The sequence below is a fragment of the Triturus cristatus genome, chromosome 7, assembly GCF_964204655.1.
Source record: "Triturus cristatus chromosome 7, aTriCri1.1, whole genome shotgun sequence".
Taxonomy (NCBI): domain Eukaryota; kingdom Metazoa; phylum Chordata; class Amphibia; order Caudata; family Salamandridae; genus Triturus; species Triturus cristatus.
In genome coordinates, this window is record NC_140590.1 from 633,432,567 (window position 1) to 633,456,691 (window position 24,125).

The 24,125-nt window shown below is 43.3% G+C and overlaps 1 protein-coding gene and 1 non-coding gene across 3 annotated transcripts; one reads left to right on the forward strand and one right to left on the reverse strand.

Annotated features, from left to right (window-relative positions):
• On the reverse strand, window positions 1-20,396 carry KPNA2 (karyopherin subunit alpha 2). Of its 2 annotated transcripts, none has more exons than XM_085617255.1 (11): window positions 20,343-20,396; window positions 12,829-12,920; window positions 12,580-12,720; window positions 9,324-9,412; window positions 7,166-7,434; window positions 4,392-4,486; window positions 3,480-3,743; window positions 2,565-2,798; window positions 1,861-2,043; window positions 1,500-1,649; window positions 1-281 (listed from the first exon to the last, which is right to left on the reverse strand). In XM_085617255.1, the coding sequence occupies exons 2-11, from the start codon at window positions 12,895-12,897 to the stop codon at window positions 189-191; spliced, it is 1,587 nt and encodes a 528-aa protein (XP_085473381.1). In that variant the 5' UTR covers window positions 12,898-12,920; window positions 20,343-20,396; the 3' UTR covers window positions 1-188. The 2 variants fall into 2 exon arrangements, with proteins under 2 accessions (XP_085473381.1, XP_085473380.1); XM_085617254.1 differs by lacking the exon at window positions 20,343-20,396 and adding an exon at window positions 13,802-13,928.
• An 840-nt stretch (window positions 20,397-21,236) lies between these two features.
• On the forward strand, window positions 21,237-21,309 carry TRNAR-CCG (transfer RNA arginine (anticodon CCG)). Its single transcript has one exon. It is a non-coding gene; the product is annotated as a tRNA-Arg (tRNA).
• Window positions 21,310-24,125: the final 2,816 nt, after the last annotated feature.

The following is a 24,125-nucleotide window of genomic DNA, read 5'->3' on the forward strand; positions in this document are numbered from 1 at the left end:
TTAACTTTAAAAGAAACTTTATTTACAATACAACGGAGTAGACAGTATAGATTTACAAATTTCACATTGTGCATTTACCTTTCAGAACGGTTCAAGTATGTTTGAGCTGAAGAAAGTGCTAGATGTTCACATTGAAAATGACAAACCAGAAGACGTACACAGAAACAGACCGACGGAGGGAGGGACAGCTAGAAGTTGAAGGTCCCAGCATTGCTTTCTTCTATCTGGAAAGCATAGCCATCAGTGGTAACTTCCGGAGCAACACTCGCATCTTCTTCATCCTAGGGGGACAGAACAAAGAGCAACTCAAATCACGGCATTCGCAGGGCTGCCTTTGAGCTCACGGAGCTGCGCATACAATCAGAACAATGCCCAGAGTATCAACGCATCGAGGTTATACTCCTGTGGGAAGCAAATCTGTACAGCAATAGAAAAAATATCTATAATTCCAACAAAGATACAAGCAGCATGGATTTAAAATGCAGTCAACGTGTGTGTGATGGTGGTGGTGGTGGTGTAACATACGTGACCACGAGTCGCCTTCCCTGGCTTGGAGTTACAGCTACCATTTCACAAGCCATTAGTTTCCTCATTTAGAGGAAAGCAAACCCGTGCTCCCCACAGGAGGATCAACATGGCGCAGCCTACTAAAGGCTTACTTCCGTCAACATCCCGCATGTGGTTCACGAATCAGGCAAGCCTCAGAGTGAACTGGAGCACAGAAACAAGGCCCGACAATAGCAAAAACCACCACTCACATGCCCCTTCTAGGGCAGCACCAACAACCTAGCTAGTAAGGGGGACACTACCTGCAGCCAGAGAAGTTAAACATGCTGGTATGCAGAGGTTCAGTCCAGCAAATAACTAGTGCTGACCTGAAGCAAAGAAAACAGATCTGGCTTTTCTGGAAAGGGTGACTTCACAACTTTCACTCAGGCAGCCCAATGAGAGGCCTGTTAAGCCATAGGACCTTCCACCGCCATCATGAACGGGGCCAGGCAGTCAATGTTTTGTGAGTGCAACTATGCACCCAGAAGCCATCGTATGCCGCTTCTCTACATGGATAGATGGTAAGGGACAGCACGATGAGAAAATTGATGTACGGGCCTGGGAGGCAATGATCAAAGGCCTAAGGGGCAATCCCCCATCCCCCACACTGGTACTTAGAATTACCCATAGAGAACAGAGTTGTGACGAACACCCCAACACGACAGGAGTAGATTAGAAGTGGAGCTGGACCAAGAATTAATCTAGACTGGAGGTAGACTACAGACACAAGGGTGGGTGAGGGGTAGGCAGGAGAGTTACATGGATAGGTTGACAAGAGGGTATTCTGAGAAGGTCTGGTGATTATACATGGCAAGAATAACCAAATGGACTGTTTAGGAATGTATAATCGCTGTCCAAATGTTTCAATAAACGTAATGTAATTCCTACTACAAGTGCCAATAAAAACTTTGTTTTTTTAAAGGATAGACAGTAATGGGGTTGGCACTTACCTCCGCAGAGAAATATTTTTCTATCAGGTTTGAGGATGCTTTGTAGACCATCTCATTCTCATGAGTCTGCAGCGCCTCAATTTTGTCCAGTCCACCACACTCCTCAATCATAATGCACAGTTTCTCAATCTCGTCAAGTTTCTCAGCAGCCTGAAAGAAAATTACACTGGTTAATTACTAGGCAACCTACCAGTAAGGGGGCCAACTCCCAGAACACTCCAACCCTATCTCCACACGCCAAAGAGGAAACATAACTCAGCCCAAGAGACCATTAATGCTCGAATGTATTTTAGGTTCTGCCGATTTAGACTGCACTGAAATGGAACCAGAGAACTACCTAAAAAAGAAGTTCTGAACTTACCAAGAAGATGTTGGTGATTGCGTCCAGGATAACTTGGACAATCTTGCTGTCCTTGGCAGACAGGAGATTGATCAGGGGTTCCAGAACTCCAGCTTGAACAAGGTGCACCACCTGGTCGATGCTCCCACCACTTGTGTAGTTAGTTACAGCCCACACAGCTTCTTTCTGAGTCTTGAAGTCACCCTGTAGTGGGAGAATTGTATATTAAACAGACCTACAGTTCCAATCGTGCACTTGCAATTCAATTTAAGAGTTTTGGAATGCTTCCATTTATGGCAAAAAGTGTACACTCTACCACTGTTGCTCCTCTACACGAACGTTACCCACCTTGCTCAAAATGTTGGCTCAACTTAAAAATGTAAGACCAAAAATTCATAAGTAAATTAATATATGGGTCCGAGGTTAAGCCATCCATCTACACTGTGGCAAATCAACCCAACATTCATGAAAGCACAACCTGGAAGGCATCCAATACAGCAGTCAAAAAAAAAAAAAAAAAAAAGCGCATAAGTCTGGAACCATTTTTCGCTTAAGAAAAAAAAAAAAAATTACTGCAAGTTGCCTGGCATAACCAAATTAATGTGTCAATTAAAGAAAAAAAACTTGACTCAATGAACACCCTACATGTATCACTGCGAGCCCTCACTCTTTCCAATGCCAACAGATGGCCACCCACACATGGGCATTGGCTCATGGTAACACACCTTCATTAAAATGGCCACAAGATAGGGAATAATCTCATGATCCACAACTTGTTGAATCTGGTCCTGGCGCCCAGCGGTGATGTTGGACAGAGTCCAGGCAGCCTCTTTCTGGATATTATTCTTGTGATGGCTGAGCAGACTCGGGAACACTGCCAGGGCTCCGGATTCAAGCACCACTTGCGTCTGGTCATCTGTGCCGGTGACTATATTTCCAATGGCTCTTAAGGAAGGCGTCTTTAGGGAAGAAAACAAATTTACAGCATGAGTATCGGTTCCTTTGAAGCATCCCCTGGTGCTTAATAAGACAATAGATCTGCAACATCAGTTTGTGATAAGATGACGCGTATTCACAAAATCCAGAGGTGCACTTTTGTGGCACGACAAGAGGTGCTTAGATCTTTGCACTTGCATGCGAGACCCAGCTGGCCTGCGTAGATATTATAAAGGGAAGTTAGTCTAAATATTGCCTAGCAGCAGCGAGGGCTGTGAACCGACAGCTTTCATACACATGCAATTACAGCAAAAACAAATGTCTCCAATAAGGCCAGTGTGGAATTTAAGACAGGGCACACTGCCGTGTTATCCAATGCTAGTTCCAGCTTCCAAAATGTATGTATAATGCAATACATAAATCAAACCATGAACATGCGCCCCATTTGCTCCCTACAACTGGCCAGGGTGATGCATTACCAGTGACTACGAAGCACTTACTAAAGACAGGGTTGGGAGCCACTTCTTACACAAGCTAAATGCACCATCCCACTGACACTTGGACGCAATATATGGCGAGGTATACCGTTCATCTGCTATTGGGTGGTGCGTATTCGTCAGTTTCAATATATACATCGAATAGAAGGCACGCCCAACAGTGCAAATAAGCTCAGCACGCTACCGTGCACTGCAGCAAAGGCTCACCAGAATAGCAAGTTCACCGCATCCCAGGAGCTGGACCAGCCGAGGCACCAGTCCAGTGCCAACAACGACTTCAATCCGTTCGTTGGGCCCGTCGGTGAGGTAGGAGACGGCCCAGCAGGTGTCTGCCAGGACCTCCTTGTCATCGTGGTGTAGCAGGCGAACGAGAGCGGGCAAGATCTGCTGGACAGCCTCCAGCGGTGGGGCGGGGTTCTTATTGCGACACAGGTTAGACAGCGTCCAGGTGAGATTGCGTAAATATCCAGACTGCATTTAAAAAGGACAAAACCATGTTAGAACACTGGAAGCTGTGGTAAAGCAGTGCGCTATAAACTAAATGCAACCCTAGTAGGCCATTGACGGGAGACGTGACCCACTGTAATAGAACACACCGTCATTGGTTGACCAACAGGCCATTTAGGGGTGATAAAGCAACCTTTACATTTCCATAAGGCAGAACACTCACATGAACCCAGCTATATAAATGTTACAAAGTACGATTGGCCGGAGGGCACAGTTTTGCAGAATGGTAGACTTGGGAACTAGGCGAGATAAGCAATAGGAAAACTAGGTATAGGCTACTGCAACAGTCTAAACTAGGAGGGCACTGCAAGCAGAGCATCTGCAGAACACCTTTCAGCAGGGTAAACTCAAATACAGGGTTTGGGAACAATCGATTTAAGGTGTAGATACCAGCACAATCCTTCAAGTTACATGGTGGGAGGGGCAATAGGAATGTGCAGGATTGCCCTGCTGTTCTGAGCAGTGTAGATGGGGACAGGACCGGCGAGCACAAACAGGATTTCAGATGTTAAGTTTGGTATGAAAAATGGTAACTAAAATATTGCCAGATATTTAAATTGCAAACTTTGCCATTATACCCATACATAGCTACCAAGCAGGAGAAAACCTTACCGCAAACGTGGACAGATCGGGCACAGCTAGCAAGGCAAGCAGGGGATCAATCGCACCGTATTTAATAACCAAGTCCCTGTATGACGAGCCATCACCTAGAACAGAATGGAAACATATCAACGCCCAGCCTCGCTAGAACACTTACGACTGAACGCATTCAGACGACTGGAAGCAACGCCCTGCTTCACGTCTGAATCACTAGACCGTCACCAAGTATTTAAATAAAAAAAAATAAAAAAACCACTTGTTGCACTGCCTTGGGACCACACCGCAGCCCACAGCACACCCAAGCGGCCAATCTGGTACTTCAGCGATGAAGAGAAGTCACACGCCTCGTTGTAATTGCATTTACTACTCCTGATGAGTCAAATCGTTTTTCGGTAAACGGCACACTACTCCAGAACCAAAAATGTTTTAGTATAGTGAAATTTGAGCGATGGGCATGCGAGTCTGAGTTAGATTAATAATTGAAGAGGGGAGGGAAGAAATGGTCAGAAAAAGAAGAGTCTATAAAGTGTTTAGAAGTGAGACGAGGTTTGGGACGAGTATAAGGAGTTGGGGGGGGGGGGGGGGAGGGAGCTCTAGAAATGGATTAGGGAGATCATAGTAGTAAGAGGAGTTTTGGGATGAGTCAAAGGAGGGATAGTGGATGGAAGAATTTAGAAGAGTTGTTTCAGAGATCTTATTAAAATGAAGTCTGGGGTGATCCAAGGAGGGAAGAGCCTAGAAAGGGTTATTTTGGAGATCATAATAGAAGGAGGTTGGGGCAGGTCAGAACGGAGGCGGAGTACATACTGAGAGGTAAAGGGTGAAATATAGCATTGGAGAGTTTTTCCCCACAGTAGGGGTAAAGTGATAAATAGATACATACACTAAACACGCAGATGTACATCCTTCACTTCCAGTAAACCCACCTTACCGGCACCGACCCTTCTCCTGACCACCACCCTGCTGGCATCAATGCGGCCCTCAATTACATCAGACAAAACATTTTGGCCCCTGGGAAAACGTTTGAGTGTACTTAATGGTCTGTACCATAGAGGAAGTGTACCCACTTTGGGGGTAGGGAAATAAGTAAATTGGCGGGGGGGGGGGGGGTGAAGAGAGGAACAAGCATTTGCAATGCAATCGGTCTCGCCTTTGGGACCTTAAATGTATTTAGCTATGAAGCACATTAGCCTGGGTACTGAAACATCTGTTCTTAAACATGGAGGGAAAGTGAGCACCAAACTGCGTGACACGCCAGATATGGGAACACATGGAGAGAAATATTGCCTTTCAGCAGGAAATGGTATAGTCCAAAGCTGTTTTTCATATAAATTCAGGGCCTTCAGTAGTCTCACTGAAAATACAAGATTAGAAAAAAAAAAAGTCTACAGGTGCTTGTGGAAGACAATTTCTACGGACTGGAATCTAGAGAATGCTAAAGGGATTCTGGTATTTTACTGACCTCTGCTGGTTATTTTCTATCAAAGTTAGAGCAGGTGTCTCCAACCTTTTCTATCATGAGAGCTACTTCTGATCGTTGAAAATAGTCCAGAGCTACTAATGACTTTGACAATTGTTACAGCAGTGACCACATCAGCGATCATCACTAAAGTGTCCACACTGTGCAGAATTACAAGTGGTCACCCTGATGTATTTCACAATATTGAGTGTTACCAAAATATATAGAATATTCACCAATATATCAGGAATGTACATTAAACGGTAGGTATAGATACCCCAAAGATGTATATCCTCAAGATAAATAGATGTGGAATTAAGAACGAAATTATATAAATAGAACTAAATTTACCTTTATATTGCGATAGTCTACATACAATATTTCGTCTAAACTATATTTAGTAGGTGAACACCACCCAGCCGTTGCATACAATGGGGTTGCTTGCAGCAGTGTCAGGAGAAGCTTTATCATAATAAAATGCCTTCACATAACTAATAACAGTGACAGGAAGTGCACACTGGCACAAAGGAAATACTAAAAGCTATAAATCTACACAATTTAGTATAAACTATCATTCTAGTAGAAGTTTAAATATTGTTTTGAATTGTCAAGCTTCGGGTACAAACCTCAGCATATCAGTTACTCTGAATACACAGTTTTCCACCAAATAAGTAGTTTGCATTTTGGGAGAACACATTCAAAGAAAATCCAGTTATTTTTCTTGCAAAGTCACCTTCTTTTATATGGCTAGAGTAGAACCTCTGAATTAAGTTCTCTGCTGGTATGCATTTCCAGGGTACTGGTGAGCTACTAGTAGCTCCTGAGCTACCCGTTGGAAACTCCCGAGTTAGAGGCAGTTGCCAGAAGAAGAAAAAACAAAGTCTCAGCAGAAAGCAATTGTTATTTTACTGACATCTGCTGGTGGTTTTCTATCAAGACAGTTAAATAGAGGCAGTTGAACAGAAAAAGAAGTCCCCAAGTGGAAGCAGACAAGTCCTAGGGCTGATCTCCAGAGCCTACAAAGTACATACACATAAGTATATACAAGAGGTCTTGAATGCTCGACCCAAAAAAAATAAAAAAAGTACTAGGCCACAGACTTTATGATCAAAATTAAAGTTATTGGGACACAGAGTTTAGAGGGTCATGGGAAAAGTAGAGGTATTGAGGAAAGAAGATTTGATTGGGAGCAGGGCAAGAAAGTAGTAAAATGCCCCATGCAGCTCTTGAATCATTCATTGAGATTAATAAAACTGGGTGGGCACTTTAATCCCCTGGCTAGAGCTCAAATACCCCCAAAACAGACCTCTAAGCAAGTGCCACATACCTGCAATATTTCCCAGGGCCCACACCGCTTGCTCGCTGATGTGCGCATGTGGGGAAGCTAAGAGGGAGATGAATGCGGGGATAGCACCGCCCTCCACCACAGCCCTGGTCTGGTCCGAAGTGCCAGAGGCAATGTTGGTGAGCGCCCAGGACGCCTCAAACTGAATGGGGCTACAGTCCGTACAGCCCAAAAAAGCCACAAACTTTGGAATCAAACCAGCCCGGATAATGCTGTCAATAGGAGGCTGTTTCTCTCGGGAAAGAAGTTTCCTGTGAACAGAATACACATTCAGAAGATGGAAAATCGGTACAAGTGAAACCCCAAACACCAAGACATCCACAGTAAGCAGTTTGTTGGGCGATCACCAAGACACTTTTTAAGCTTTACCATTTCCAATAATAACATTCTGCAGGGTACATAATTACAAAGTAACACTTAGATGCAAGAAATAAAAATTGATATAGCATACAATTGACACTTTACCATAGCCCAGGTTGAACGGCCACTCCATACTCAAGACCTCTGGTACATTGAGATGTCAGTACTGCTCACAATGAGAAACTGAGCGATCACAGTTTAACTCGACACGTGATAACTCAACTGAACCCACCCCAGTGGAGACTATTCCAGATAGAGTTAGTGATGGAGGACTGAGCAATTTCTAGCAGATAGGCATTCAGGGGCCTCCATATGGGAGACTTTTGGCGGGAGGTGATGACTGCCCTGCTGACCGACGGAAAGGGAGTTAGTGATGTCGCCTGGGCTCTGCTTGCTGCATTGGTTTCCGCACACCGCTAAGACCAAGGTTACTAGCCAGTTTATAGATCTGGGGTTGATCCTGACTAAGTGAGAAATTACATACCATTGGAGGGCGAGGCAGGCTCCTAGTTTGGTGAGGTGGAACAGGGAGATGGTGAAGTGGGCTGGAGTGAAGGGAATTCTAGGCTACAGCTGGCCCGGCGTAGTGGCAGTGAGAAGTCTCAGGAAATGGCACAGGCACGGGTGGCACTTCTGGAGCTGCTAAAACACCCTCCAGGTGACGGTGCGGAGGATTTGGAAGAGAGGGATGTGGCAGGGGACACTTGAGCGACACTTACCCGCAAGAGCGGGGGTGGGACGTGGGGAGGTACCTGGCTCGTGGGATCAGGAGAGATGAGGTTTCCCGATGTTCTTGCCTGACTCACTGCGGTGTCCCGTGTGGTAGAGAACGTGGGAGATGGACTACGAGGCGCATCTGCCTTAGTGAATAGTTTGGTAGCTGGCGACATGCTTGGGTGGGTGGTAGGGGGTATTGTTGGGGATGTTTTTGAATAAGAGGGGGGGGGGGGGTGAGTGGGTGGGGGGGGGGTTGCTGTTCCACTCTGGTGTATTGTAAGATACATGTATGGTGGGCGGTAGGATAATGTAGCTATTGTATGGAATGGTAGATATGGGGCTAGGCTGCGATTGTTGAACTGCTGATATTTCTTTTTGATCCTGGCTATCGTCCAGGCATTGGGCGATGGAGATGTGTTTGCTTTTCATATGAAAATTAATAAAAGTCTTTTAAAAAAATGGTGTATTCATAGTACTCGCGACATATTGTAGCCATTCCAAAACCCCTCCCAACATTTTCAAATATGGAAAAGGGCAGAAATATTCAGAGACCTTTAACAACCTGGCAGCGCAGGAGGATACTGGGCAGTATCTCTGGTGGATACAGTTTACCATTGAGTTTCAGGTACTAAGACCATTTCATTCAATTTGGATGACAATCATTTTGTAAACTTGTAGCACCAAAGCTGCCAATATTTAGCAGTAAGGGTTCAATTCCGGAAGCGATACAGGGGTTGGAACTAAAGATTACGACCTAAGCAGGCCCCCTAAACTCAATATCTGGCAGTGTGATTTAAAAAAAAAAACAAAAAAAAAAAACCTTTGAGGTGGTCTTGGAATTTCACTCCAACAATTGCTCTGCGATGCCTAATCGCACCCAGTTCTCTAGAAAGTATATTAAAATGTGCTCTCTTGCAAAGTGATTAGGGAAAGTCAGCAACCCTAGCTAGGACTCCTTTATCACCGTCCAGAGCTTCGTCTGAATGACATCTTACAATTGAAACGCATTTCAAAACACAAACTTGCCAAAAGAAACTAAGAGCTCCTAACGTCTGCACTTTACCTTGCCGCTTGAGTAGCTTGAAGTTGGATATCCAAGTTAGCACCATTTATTCCTTTCACGATTTCATCAACCGACCATGGAACGGCCACCTAAGTACAGATAGAGCAGTGTGAAAACTACAAAACAAACCACTGGTAGACATTCGGAAAAAGTTGGGTTCAAAGAGGCTTAAATGAAGTGGTTTTGGCCCTCCCCACTAACAGATGAAACTTAATAATCATAGAAGATAAAATATTGGCAAAAAGCACCAGAAGCAGGCCGATCCTAATATCAAGATCTGTGTGGATATAGCTGCTTGAAGCCAAAAAAAAAAAAAAAATTATATATACATACATATACGCATACACAGTTCAAAAGTGTAGCCTCCAAATGGGTAGAGGTGGCCTTCTAGGCCAAAGGTGGACCTCTCCTGATGCCCCAGTCGTCCACCCTGCTCAATACCTCATGTTGAAGACTGGATTGTCAAAATACTGGTTCATTCCTAGGAAGATTAAATTGAAGCCGTCGATTGCTATCTCTGAACTGCAGAGGCTGTACACAGCTAGCCTGCGCAATTACTGCCTGCTAAATTAGAATCAAGCAGAGTTTAAACTTTGGCTTCCTGGTCAACCACGAGGAAGAATGGAGCACTAAACCCTTGAATAGTTGCCCAAATGGGGTTTATAACTTTTTAAATCCCAGAACAGGGCGATAAATTATATACACTTTAATATTGGAATATATGCAATTTATATGTATATGGCTCGATTAAAATTATTGCAATCAATTGTGCAATGAAAATATCAATTTAATGGGGGGGGGGGGGGGGGGGGAGACAGTATTTTGAGCTGGGGCAGGTAATGGAACGTACGTGTGGAGCAAATGGGAGCGGCGGAGTGTAGAAGCGCATGATGCTATTGATAACCGGGGTAAAATCTCGTTACATGAAGCAGCAAGGAGTGAGTGGGTTAGTTAAACAAATATTGACGAGTGATCGACCCTGAGAGGCTGTTGGGGAGGGGGACATTGGTGTACAAGTTGGTGCCTCCAGCCGGGTTATATATACAATTTTTTTTAAAAAAAAGTGAAATTAGCATATGAGGGACATCGTGAGATGTCTGGAACCAAGGGGTAAGTGAGAGAAAACTTCTGCTGGGAATGGAGGCTGGTTAAGTGCATTACTAGCTCTGGTCTGCATGGTTGACTTACCAGATAGACGTTGGAGAAACATAGCCGTGGGTAGAATGTCGGTCTTTGTTAGTTTAGGTCAATTATTTTTCCAAATGGCTGAAGGTACAAGTGGTAAGTGATGTGACCATGGGCATGGTGTGAACTCTGGAAAGATTTTTGTTGCAAAGAAGGTATTCCTGAAGAGTTTATGGACAATTGTGCTGATAAAACAGCCAGTGGAATCAAATATACCAGGGTAGCTTGCATCATCGAGGCAAAAGGAATGGGGAAATCTCTTGAATAGGGTGGTGAAAGCAGTTCCAATGGCTCTCAAGTCAGGGTTGTGTTGGAAGACATTGCAAGCCACATTTTTCTAGTAGCTGTTACTCTTGGTGCAGTTTCAGACAAGTCACCAGGAAAGATGCGGAGGGAACAAAGACCAACGCCAAATTGGTACCATTGTTTATTCAACTTCAGACTAAGTCAGTGCTTGGAGGAGATCAGTAAATTAAGACTAAAGAGGTAAAAAAAAAAAAAAAAAATTAAGACGAATGGAGTCTCAGGTATGCAGCAAGCTGGTGGTAAGAGGAGAGCTTTAAGGGGGTAACGGAATCGGGAAACATGGGTTAACGGGGCGGCCAGCGTGTTGAACAATGGAAGTCACCTGGCAGGTGCATCCAAGGTTTGAGAGCTGGAGTTAGTATTGGGTAGAGGTTGCGCAGGATCCCTGCTTGGGACCAGGCTTGTGTTTGATTACTGATCAGCTAAGACATGTTATGTTAAAGGATTTATAAAGTGACTGGTTACTCCAAGGAGTGTCCCTGCCCTAGAGGGATAGCACCATATCCATAGTCCGGTAGAGTCTGGCGCCTGAAAAGCCACGTCTTGAGATTTTAGCGAATCTCGCTTCTGAAGGCTCAGGTCCCATGGCATTTAGTTCCAGTTTGGCTGCCAGAAATTTAAAAAAAAAACTGCTGCCGCCCCCCTCCCCGCACACTAGAGAGATTATAGTCACAGAGCCAATTCACAAGACCCAGGGCTTTAAGTGGGCCGGGTCTGAGCACCGGCAGCTTTGTAAAAGGGGCTTATAGCTGCTCTCTATCGGGGTCTGCTTTGTGCCCTGGCAGTCAGTATTTTTCCCGGACTGAAGTCACAGCAGGCACATCGATGTGCGCGTGCTCACTTTTCACACGGCTCACTAGTGGAGAAGTTACAGCATGACGTCATGGCAGGTGAGCGTTGTAGGGGGGAAGGTAAATTCTTTAAAGTCATTTTCTCTCTGGATTTCCCTTCTCTGTTTGAAACTCAGGAGCAGCAACATTGTCCTGGTGTCACCAGGGCTCCAAGTGGAAGCTTTTTCAATATTATATACAAGCCATAGTTGCTGCTTATTTATCTTATGCAACTAACAACCATTGACCAAGCCAATAGTCCTGACTTGCTGTAGTGATGTTACTTGTATCATCTGGATACAAGAGAAACAGCAAATAAGTCGGCGGCACTCTGCTAAGTACAGATTTATAGGTGGGGGTTTAAGCCACGGCCTTAATTATATTGGCCACACCCATTTGAGACCCCCACAGTTCTTTCATCCAACTTAAAGCCCCGACAAGACCTACGTCGTCTGGAGGGGCATAAACTTGAATCAGAGGATACAAATAACTTGTGGACCCCTCCGATTTAGCACATGTGACGTATATGCAGAGTTCACATTAGGGTTTCCTGCAGTCGTGTATGCGATTAGACCGAGAATCATGGTGTTGAGCTAGGCAATGGAACGTGTGATACACATGGGTGCATGTGGAATGTAGAATACAGGATTCATATGGTAGAACGTAGAATGGCGTGTTTGAAAGAGAAGATTTTTTTTTTAACCTTTATACTAATGTTTTTAACTAAAAAAACGGAATTATCGAACGCGACATCCATCTTTACTACTGACAGTGACGGTTACGAATGGTTCCCAAATCTGACAGAGCGACCGATGTGCTTATGGGTTCAAATTGCAAAGAGTAAACTATCACATCGGGGTCCTGCCAGAAAAAAATGGCATCCTCCCCTCAAGATCGCACTAGAGGCCAATAGGGCCGGGCTCCATGCTCCTCACCTGTCCGTTCTGGTTCTTCTCCTGCAGGGGCGAGAGGGGCTCATCGGGGAAACTGCTTACATTCCTCCTCTTCAGCATCTGATCGTCTTTCTTGGCTTTCCTGATCTCCACGTTCACTTCAATCCTTCTCCGCCTCATTTCCTAAAGGGAGTAGAATGCAGTCACTGGTTTTAAGAGAGCTCGCACACTAGCGCTCAATACATTCCCGACTGTGTCAATTTGGCTAACCCCATAAAGTAACGTACTTACCGAAGTGTCCTTGCCCTTGTTCTTAAAGCGGTTCAAGCGCACAGTGCTGGAGTTCTCGTTGGTAGACATGTTGGGAGGAGAGGGTGTCAAAACTGAAACAGACATGGAATACAGAAGGCGAGTTAACAGTGGACGTACACCCATGCCAGGTACTGCTGTCTGATAGGAAACCACAAACAACCGGCACTGGAGGACAACTTTTTTTTTTAGTAACGATAGAACTATTTTTCACGACAATCCACAGAAAAGGGAGGTAATACGCAGTCGGTAATTAGCGATCCGAAACCGTAGCCCTTGAAAGCTTATTCCGCAGTACACGTGGTTTCAGATAGGGACTTTGATTTTAGAAATATGTACTCATTAGGAGAGGGGTCACTGGAGCAGCGTCTCACAGCAAGAAGCACGGAATCTCTCGTTGCACCCCGCAGCGATTCGTCCGAAGTGCTGCTACTCACACGTGCTAAGCTACACTTTAACGTTTTAAATGGTCAAGACACTGCCAGCATAGGGCACATGCTGTCGTATCCAACTCCAGTACTTCACACTGTAATCGACAGTCGCAACGAACAGACGAACTAGTACATATCCGCATACACCTAGTTACATTCAGGAATAGGAGGCTGCTCTTAAACGCCAAATCTCCCCCTCCGAAAACTTACGCTAAAAGTGCGGCTTCAGTAGGGAATTCAAGAGATACTATGAGCTAACACAACCAGCTTTACTATACACTTGGCAAACATAAAAGAGCCTTCCAGAAACGAAAGAGAAAAAGCAGCAACTGTTAAATGGGGACTATAACAGTCAAGAACTTTTATTAAAAAACACAAAAACATTCGAGATTTAAAGAGCCAAAGCCACAATTAAAGTGAACATCGACAATTAAAAAATTATTAACTGCGATCCTTCCGTGGGCAAGAATCTAAATTATTTACCTTCTATAAAGACATGGAGCCCATATTACAATGACAAGTACCTGTGCGTGTGTCTCCTTCAGCAATCCAAAAGCAACTCTGCCCAGCCAGCTTCCCGTGCGATTTAAATCACCCGCCACACCTTCCTACTATTGGTCAGTTCGAGGGAAAGCAAGGCTGCCATTGGTTCTTTTGAACCCTGACCATGATGCGGCAAGGCAGACTCGCCCCGTAAGACATACCCGCCCCCTATGCTTGCCTACTTGACGTAACGTCAAACGTCGTAAAAGAGGTCCAATGGGGGTGAGGATCTTGGGCTTGGAGGAAAAAAAATAAACAAACACTAGACAGGCAGCTTCGTAAACGCGGCGGCCACCTTCTAATGGTGCGTTCTATACACTAATAGATAGGGCCGACGACAGAAAACTAAGGATTTCCTTTACTTTCATACATATAAATGACGCGCTTGTCTCTTCCAAAGACGGTTTACATAATACTTCATGCGTCGAATTAAATTATGTATTTTAGTAAAAATGTATCTGCTGTAAAGCAGTTAATCGGGGGAAAAAAATCGGGATTTTTAAGGGCAATTACGTTGTGATGATTCGCGAAAGAATGATTCGAGACCACGAATTATTTCAACAGAAGGACTAACGTGGTTTTCAATTGATAAATTGACAATTTTCAAATAAAGCTACCCCATTTTCATTACAATTATTTGAAAATTATGGAATAACTGGCACTCGAAGTCTAGTCCTCCGTTCCGTGATATCAGACCACAACGCATAGCAGCATGTACCCGGAAGTACGGCCTTTTCAAATTCAATGCCAATTCCATCAGTCTAGGTAACAAGCCTGGTGTCCAGTAACTCAAAGAATGAGCATGCTATGCCCAGCAGATTGCTTTTAAGGGAACGATGTTTGGGCCAGGGGTACAGGCAAAGTATTATGATGATTTATATTTGTCCGAAATCAAAGAATATTTGTGCTGGCATTGGTTGCGAAATGACCCCTTTCTCAGGGCACAAGTCCTATAAAAACTTGCAAACATGGCGCCCCCAGAAAGCCAGCAACCGGTGCGGCGGCATCGGTTGCACCGCCCTAGAGTCGGCCCTAAAAACAACCATATGTGACACAGTCAATTCAGGTGTTTAACCCCCCAGCACTGTGAGTTCTGGGACTCGTAATTTTAGAACAAGACCGGAGGCTCATATTGCATCTACTTAGATTTATTTAAACAGTATCTAAGATAAACAACTACAATGCCCATGAAAACTTGAGACTAGAACTACCATATGTCGTCACAATGCTAACAACGAATCAGCTATCAGATACCCTAGCAACCTCTTGACTAGGAGGCGCAGCAAGTTCTCTTTGCTTGGTGCTCGCCAGGCCTACAACTGCACAATCTCAGTTTATGTTTAACATTCATTTTTCTCGAAAATTTGTTTTCATTTTATCTTGGTCTCTTCATCTGCAATATATGTGCAATATCAAATCCAATAAATCAAGACACAATTAATTAGAAACATATATACAAAAAAGAAAAAATCATAACCACTCATGACAACGTATTAGGCACAATCCAAAATTCTCGTGAAACTTGTGAGGATGTACAATGTCCAAATTGTTTTCAGCTCACTACAACTAATGTATTCCCCCTCTGCGGATGAAAGAACATCTTTCAGATTCCTTCTCTTTAAATGACCATTTTTTATTCTTAGTCACTTATATCACTGTTTTATATCCACAAGTGGTATATTACACTTATGTGAAGAGAAGGATTTCAAATTTCTTCCCCAGATATTATGCCAACGCAGTTTCGACCTTTTTGTGGATCGGGGATACATGTGCTTTTTTTTGTCGAGGTCATCATCAGGGCGTAAAATTCAATCCGGACAATATGAAGAATAAATGGGAATTCAGATAATGATCTCATTATAAGAGCCATTTTTTTTCAAGAAACATGCTTTCATATACATCTACGGCAGACATACTGTCTTTATGGTGCCATGTCTATTTTTACATGCATTATATAATGTACAGTGTCCATTATTCATTAAATACTACCAGTGCAGCAAATATCTTTCCATGCATGTGCAACGGTGGTAAATTTATAATAATTTTATTTAGATAGTACCTCAAGGTCTCTTGCTTTTGCCTGAGTGTTACGTGCATAATTAGTGGACAGTGACAGTGACAGGAGACTTCTGGGTGAATTATATTGTTAACTTTTTGCCTATCCCATGCTGTAAAATGGTATTAAGCTATTTAAGACAAATATATAAAGCGGGCTCACCACGAGTTCTACGGCAGTTCGCATTCAAAATGCGATTCTTTTCCTTTTCATCAATAGATTTCCTAATGCGCGTTAAGAATAAAGGGACCAAGCATGATAAACAATTAGTTTCGTTTTTTTATTAAAAAAGTGGAGCCTCGTGTAGTATTGCATATATTACATTCTAATTAGCTGACTTACTTTAGAGATGTGTTTCTATTGCAGACCGGATTACCGCTTTGAGAATTAAAAAAACACCAGTCCAACTGGTTCCTTTGTTTCCGCAACCGGCATTCACGAGTCAGTCACCGTGTGCGCGGCCAAAATGGCGGATTGTTATCTGTAATGTTGCATTGTCTCTTGGGCAATGTAGTTTGTATGTATTTTGCGTAATTCCGATCACTATGGGTCCAAAAATTAAAATTGTATCTATTATGTCGTTTTGCCTCCTGGGCAATGTAGTTTATAGATATTACAGTTAACAATCCGCCATTTTGGCCGCGCACACAGTGACTGACTCGTGAACGCCTGTTGCGGAAACAAAGGAACCAGTTGGGCCGGTGTTTTTTGAATTCTCAAAGTGGGAATCCAGTCTGCAACAGAAATACATCTCTAAAGTCAGTCAGTTAATTAGAATGTAATATATGCAGTACTACGAGGCTTCACTTTTTTTGATTAAAAAAACAACGAATCGTTTACGACGCTTGGTCCTTTTATTCTACGCTTTATACATTTTTCTTAAATAGCCTATTTAATACCATTTTACAGCATGGGATAGGCATAAAGTTAACAATATAATTCACCCAGAGGTCTTCTTTCACTTTCACCGTGACCTAATTATGCACGTAACACTCGGGCAAGAGCAATAGACCTTAAGGCAATATCAACATAAAATCATTATAAATTTACCACCATTGCACATGCATGGAAATATCCTTGCTGCACTGGTAGTCGTTAATGAATACTGGACACTGTACATTATAAAATGCATGGGACTCTGCATTTAAAAATAAATAGGCATGGCACAATAAAGGACAGTATGTCTGCCATAGATGTATATGAAAGCATGTACTTTAAAAATAAATGGTTCTTATAATAAACCCATTATCCAAATTCTCATTTAGTCTTCATATTATTGTCCAGATTGAATGTTATGCCCCGATTACGACTTCGACATAAAGGTGCATGTATCCCCGATCCACACAGAGGTCGAAATGCATTGGCATAATATCTGGGGAAGAAGTTTGAGATCCTTCTCTAAACATAAGTGATACAACATGTGGCTATAAAACAGTGATATAACTGACTAAGAATAAAAAATTGGTCATAAAAAGAGAAGAAATCAGAAAGGTGTTCTTTCATCCCCAGAGGGGAAGATATTAAACGTTGTGAGCTGAAAACAATTTGGACATTTTACATCCTCACAAGTTTCACGAGAAGTTTGGATTGTGTCCAATACGTTGTCTTGAGTTGTCATGAATTTTCTTTTTTGTTTGTTTCTAATTAATTGTGGCTTTATTTCTTGGATTTGATGTTGCACATATATTGCAGATGAAGAGACCAAGATAAAAGCAAGAAGAAAAAAAAAATCGAGTAAATATGTATAAAATAAATTATGAGATTAACTCTTAAGCACACTGGGTTCAAGTGGATGTTGTGTTGAAAGATTGTATGTGGATTGATGGCATCGTGGGGTATATAATTGTTGGACTATATTGCATAAATCCCTCCTCACAAATGGGCCTTATTGGATCATACCCCCCTTTTTGGTACCAATTATAAAACAAGCATTGGCGAAGCCAACAAGTCTCATTTAAGCGAGAGCTCTTGGTTCTGTCAATGGTTTTTAGCCATATTGTACAACAGCATGGCTGAAAGTGAAGAAAAACTAACTCTCTTCAATGTATGAAACTCATGTTTGCACGAGCTGTGGAAATTAGAACAAGCATTTGCAATGCAATAGGCCTCACATTAGTGAAAATGTGAGCTATAGGTGTTGCAAATGCTTTTTTTTTGTTTAAAATGATGACAGCAGTAGCATAATAAGAAAAATAAATTCCTCTAATGAAGGAAAGGGTGCAGTACCTCAGGTTGTTACTATGTGTCCCTGGGACACCCAGAAACAGCCTGTGGCACTGCACCCTTTCCTCAAGACCTAATATTGGAATTCCATTACCCAGTGGCTTAAGGAACAAGCACAAGCATTTCTACCTTCATTGGCGGAATTTTTTTTCCTTATCGTAAGGGCTACAAAAACCTAATAAAAAATGATGGCAAATGCTAGGCTAAGTATCCCTGTGCTAGCTGCATTTCCACTTGAATATTTTTCACTTTCATTCAAGGGAGCTAAACACAGGTCGAATATTAAAACTTTTGCGCCATTAGCCAAATATTTTGTGTGTTTAGGTTTGCATCCGGTAGTATTTCAGAACAGACACTGAAACTATACTTGGAAAAGACTATTTCCGAACATTGAATAATGAATGTTCCAGTAATCCATGTTAAGGAGTCAGTTTATGTTTATATTTCACTTTTTAACCGAATCTTGCATTCCATTAGTGTTAGGTTATTCCTTTAGGAGTTGTCAAAAATAAGTCCCTGTTAGTGTACACCGTTCTAAATTGTAAACTGATTTGTATTCCTTTGGGAATGCCATGGAAGGTGTCTTTGCCAAAAGTGAAGAACCAATAAAATGGCAAAAAGTCTGGATATTCAAAGACATTGGCAAAGGATCTTCAAATAGCGTATCACCCTTGTAAACTTAAACTCACTTAAAGTAGACTTGTGAGCATGGCTTTAAGTGGGCCGGGTCCTGCCAGTGCTCAGCACCAGCAGTTCTAAAAAGCAGGTGATGAGACGGGTTCCTTTCGGGCTCTCCTTTTTGGCCCTACTCTCGAGGTGAAAAAAAATTCTTAACGCTGGAGCAGTACCACTCTTCGCCGCCTTTGAGGTAACTTCAAAGAGAATCTATATAGTTCTTTCACAGTCTCATCATTTCAAAACTGAAGCATTTTCAATATTCTATAAAACGAAGCCATAGTTGTTGCTTATTTATCTTATGCAGCTAACAACCACTGACAAAGCTAATAGTCCTGGCTTGTAGGTATAATGTTACTTGTTGTATTATATATCTGGATGCAACGACTAAAACTGAAAGTACCAGTCGGGTGGCACACAATGCTAAACAGAGGTCTTTAGCTTAGGTGTTTTAAGCCATGCCTCTAATTATACGAGCCACGCCCTGTTGAAACCTCCCCACCCCTAGTTTTTTAGGTCTCGCCTGACCCAGCGTATACGCTGGTATGGCGAGACATTTTGTGAGGGCTCCAAAAAGTGCTACCAGGCCAGCCTAGACCTACAGGGCATGTGCGTGGGCGCTTTACCGCGATTACATTCGCGGCCACTTTGATGTTTAATCGCGATCACTTTCGCGGCCGCATGGCCGCTATGATGTTCTCCGTGAAGCTTCAATAGATTGCAGCAGTTAAAACAAGCATTGGCATAGCCAATAGGTCTCGCTTTTGGGACCTTATAAGTGTTTAGTTATGCAACTGTTGCATGGCTAAGCACTTATAAGGTCCCAAGGGCGAGACCTATTGGCTATGCCAATGCTTGTTTATCCTTAAAGCCCTGTTCGTCGTGAAGTGGTACAATTTGCTCCAAATACCATGTTTTCCATTGCATGACTTCGTATGAAGAATGTAACTAACCCTCTGTGCTCCGATAATCTGATCATTGAGTTTTAGGGCTGATAAGATAAAAAAACAAACGACTGCCATAGTTTTAAAATCACACAAGGTTTGTTTAGAGACTTCCTCGTGATAAAGCAAATCAACAGAAATCTTAGGAACATACCCATGTCAGCAAGGATTCACTATTTTTGGCTGAATTTGTCCCATGATGGCTAACACGGTTGTTTATTTTTGAAGCACAAAACCGGAACAGTTTCTCACTTACACTTTTCTAAATAAGAGCAATTCTTTCATGATTCTTCACGTAACGTGAAACCATGTAGACTGATTCTAAGATGAGGGATATAGTTTAGAGGTCGCTGGAATCCTTAAAAAACGGCGTTATTTCAGCTCTTTGCAAAGTATGGCTAACATTTGGCAAGTGTACACGCATAGTATAGTGTTTTGGGAGTAGAGTAATAAATGCGAACACAATAGTACTTAAATGTTGTTTTAAGTACGAGGCTGGTGCAACTCCTAGATCGACAAAATGCTCAAGGAAAATAACTGTTCGAAAATAATTATTTTATTTTGAAAACACCAATGTCCTGTGCCTTGAATACAGCGGCGGAGTATTTGTGGAAAGTAACTTACAGCTGAGACAGAAGTTTAAGCGGCACGCGTCCTGAGCAAAAGAGAGAACGCCCAAAACACATCCTTTATTTCAAGCACCGTCGGGTTTATAAAGGGCGGAGCTTCCGGGATGACAACACTAGAGTGAAAAGATCCCTGCTGAAGCTTGGGAAAAGAGACCGCCATTAGAGAATAGTAGGCGTTCAGTTTCCCAACATTAGAGATCGGCGTTAAAAACAGTAATTCCTTATGGCATGTTTCTAACGAACCTGGCATTTTTAATTTGAACTATTTACAGTTCATGAACACTAAAAAATAAAAGAGTGACTATTTCCAGCCTGCCCGTCTCACTGATTAATTCGATAAGTGATTTCATTCGAAAACGTCCCATTTTCAGGAGCTGTCTGTTCGACTACGGAAACGACGATTTCCTAGATTAACGTGTGCAGCAGTTTTATTTCTAATGTCCTTAATGTTTAGAATAACATTTGATATACCTCGTATGAAAGATATGCGAATAACTTCTAATATCAGGTTTAAGGCATGATATGTGATGGCCGTTTTAATAATAACTTGTTTTTTAGAGCACTTAAAATAATCACCATTAATTAATTGTACGTTCGGAGAGCCCTCGCCGGAAACCTGATCTATTCTTGTTCATAGATGACCACGAGGTTAGTGGTGCTGCGAGCCGGGAAGCAACCATCTGCACTGACCGGGTTAGTATTAGATCTATTTTAGTGTAGCTGTTTGTATTCAAGTGCAGATACCTCGTGCCAAGAAACCGAGGCTTAACACAACATTTTTAGAAGAGGCTTTAGCAAACATAGACAGGCAGACTTCACCTTGTATGAGTGGAACGCTGCCGCGAGCGTACTAGATACAAGACGTTAGCGTGCCTCTCTACTATGCACTGACCCAGTGGCCTAATGGATAAGGCATCAGCCTCCGGAGCTGGGGATTGTGGGTTCGAGTCCCATCTGGGTCGGATGTTTTGGATCATATAAGGAATATTTACTATACTGCTGGCAGTGCTATTCCCTTTCATATTAGCGCTGCTATGCGGAAGATATAAGGATAAAAAGTAAAGATGAACGTTATCTTCTTTTATTTGCTGTAGATGTTGGGAAACACATTTCGTGAATCTTGCTTTTACATAAAATAAAAGTAACTTTATTTGTAAAGGTATTTCCAATGCAGAAAGCAACGTGGTTGTGTGCGGAGTTAGTAGCCTGGAGTACAGTGACAAGGCTTCAAGTTTACATTCAAAGCAGAGCTGCTTCCTTTGTGTGATTTTTAAGAATATGAAGATTTGTATACAATATACGCATTATTACTTAAACCAAAACGAAAATGTACATCTACTTGTCTATGAGTGCAAAGCAGTGACTGTTTATAGACCATCATCTAGTCTACATTTAAAGCTCTATCCGTGTTTTTATAAGCATTTAATCATTTGTTTACCCTGTGATAACTGATGTGTATATCGGTAATGTTCAAATAAATATAAACAAGATGAATAATGGAATTTATTAGGATGCCACGCGCCAATAATGTAATTTATATTTGGAAAAATATGTCATAGTGCATGAGGTTTGCGATTATGTGTTTGTTTTATCAAAGCTCCAAAGCAGCCCCTGACTGCATATGCATTTTACACAAACATCAACTTAAAATAGGCACACACAAATGTGAAAACAATATGTCTAATTTTTTATTTTACTTTTAAAAAATGACATATTTTCTGCACAATCTAATGTGCAACTGAACGTATAAATGGCTGAAGAGGGAAACATTGGTAAACAGACATGGAGCTTGATAATTACCCTTTTAACTTATTTTATAGAGTAAATAAAATGTGCTGGCAGTATTCTTTTAAAGAATTAACTGTTTGCTGATAATGTTTATTTCTGTAGTCACACTATGTTAAGTGTTGGAAGGGCTGCTAGATAGAGTACAGTTAAGAGATCAAGTGTTAGACCTGTCAGCCCTTTGGCAGTTCCCTCCTCATTTTATTATTTTTATCCCTTGTCCCCTTCTCATTTTTTCTGTCTACCAAACTTTTTGGGGTGCTGATGTAGAGGTTCTGGGCGCCTTTTCCTCATCACATGAGGAAAAGGCGCAAGGTGCTCCACTGAGGTAGATAGATGAGGAAGGTAGGATTCACAAAATGGTGGCTCCAACTGTCACCTCAGCACCCGGGCCATGACTGCCATGGGAGGTTCCAGAACCTTCTGGACCTCTCTGGCAAGTCCAGCCCAAGGTGATAAATAGAGGTGGCAGGAGGGCGGCCATTTTAGAATCGAGTAGGGCTGTGGAGTCAGTCAGGAGTAAGGCACCTGAGTGGAGAGGTGGTTGCGCTGAAAGGGAGTGGACAGATCCTAGGGTCTGCGGGAGTCCCCTGCGTAGTGACACCACCCTTTGCCATTTGACCGGTCCCTGAGATCAGCTGACAGCTCTGAAAGGCATTGTTCCTTCTCCAGTCAGGCGTCCCTAGCATAGACTGAGAGCCTGAAGAGGAATCTCGGGGAGTGTTTGCCGTTGGGACTGCCTTGACTCTTTGGTGGTCAATCGGGAATCTAACCCCCCTCCCCCCCCCCCCCCCCTGTGGCAAATCAACGGAACTCCATTGTGGGCTAGGGGTAAGGAGCAGTGCTAGAGATTCCCCGGGCTAGCGGATCTGCTCACCCGGGGTACTGTGAGCCACACCCCCTTGTTCCCCGCTTACCGGCACTAGCCATATCGTTGAACCTCATCACCAGCTGCGGGTCCTGAGAGAGTGCCGTGGGGTTTTGATGAGAGGCTCGAGGCTCTCCAGGGTTGCCGACATCCATCGCGCGTGTCAGCTGTGAGGGGAGCTGACAACGCGCCGACCAGCTGACTAAGGAGGCCGCAGCCGGGGAGTTGAGTCGGGGGCTGGCCTGGAAACTGACGCTGGGTCACGTGAGCCGGGCCCTCAAGGAAGCGCCGCCCCTCTCTGCAGACTAGGCCGCACCCCTCACGAGTCGCGCTGCATCAGGAGCGGTGGAAGTGACTGACGGAGCCGTCGCTGCGCTCCCGCAAGTCGCGCTGCGGTCGGCAGTGACGGGGGCGCCTGGCAGAACGAGAAAAGCTGGGAAGTGCCCCAGGAGAAGTTTTTCAGTGAAGCTCACCTCACGGGAAGTCCCTTGAGGTTGGGGGTAGGTGAGAGGTGTTACTTCCTTAAGCCCCAGTCAAGACGCCCCCTGGTGGAGGAGTCCACGAGTCCCGCTGCCGGAGGAGGACCTCAAGCCTGTAAAGTAAGCTGGGCCTTGGAGGGGCGGGGAGACTGGCTTCTGACACAGGGGAAGCGAGCGCTGGAGTAGCGTTGTGTGAGACTGCGCTAAGGAGAGAGCGGATCTCCAGTGCAAAGGACAATCGTCTGCAGTCGGGGCCATACCGGGACTTAAGGATTCGGTTAGGACGTAGTGATTTGGCCCTATGTCACACCTAGCTTTCAGGTGAACTATTTGGAGGGTTCCTTTTGGTCGCCTGCAGTAAGCAACCTTCAGCTGAATATCTCATAGGCAGAGATTAAAGCCGGTGGGCAGGATAAGAGTCTAAATGTGCTTTTTGAGAAATGTTGATAAGAGTCTAAATGTGCTTTTTGAGAAATGCTCAATAGAGTCTAAATGTGCTTTTTGAGAAATGTTCAATAGAGTCTAAATGTGCTTTTTGAGAAATGTTCAATAGAGTCTAAATGCGCTTTTTGGGAAATATTCAGTAGAGTCTAAAAGTACTTTTGGAGATGTGGGTTGAAACTTACCTTGCAGAAAAGTAACTAGG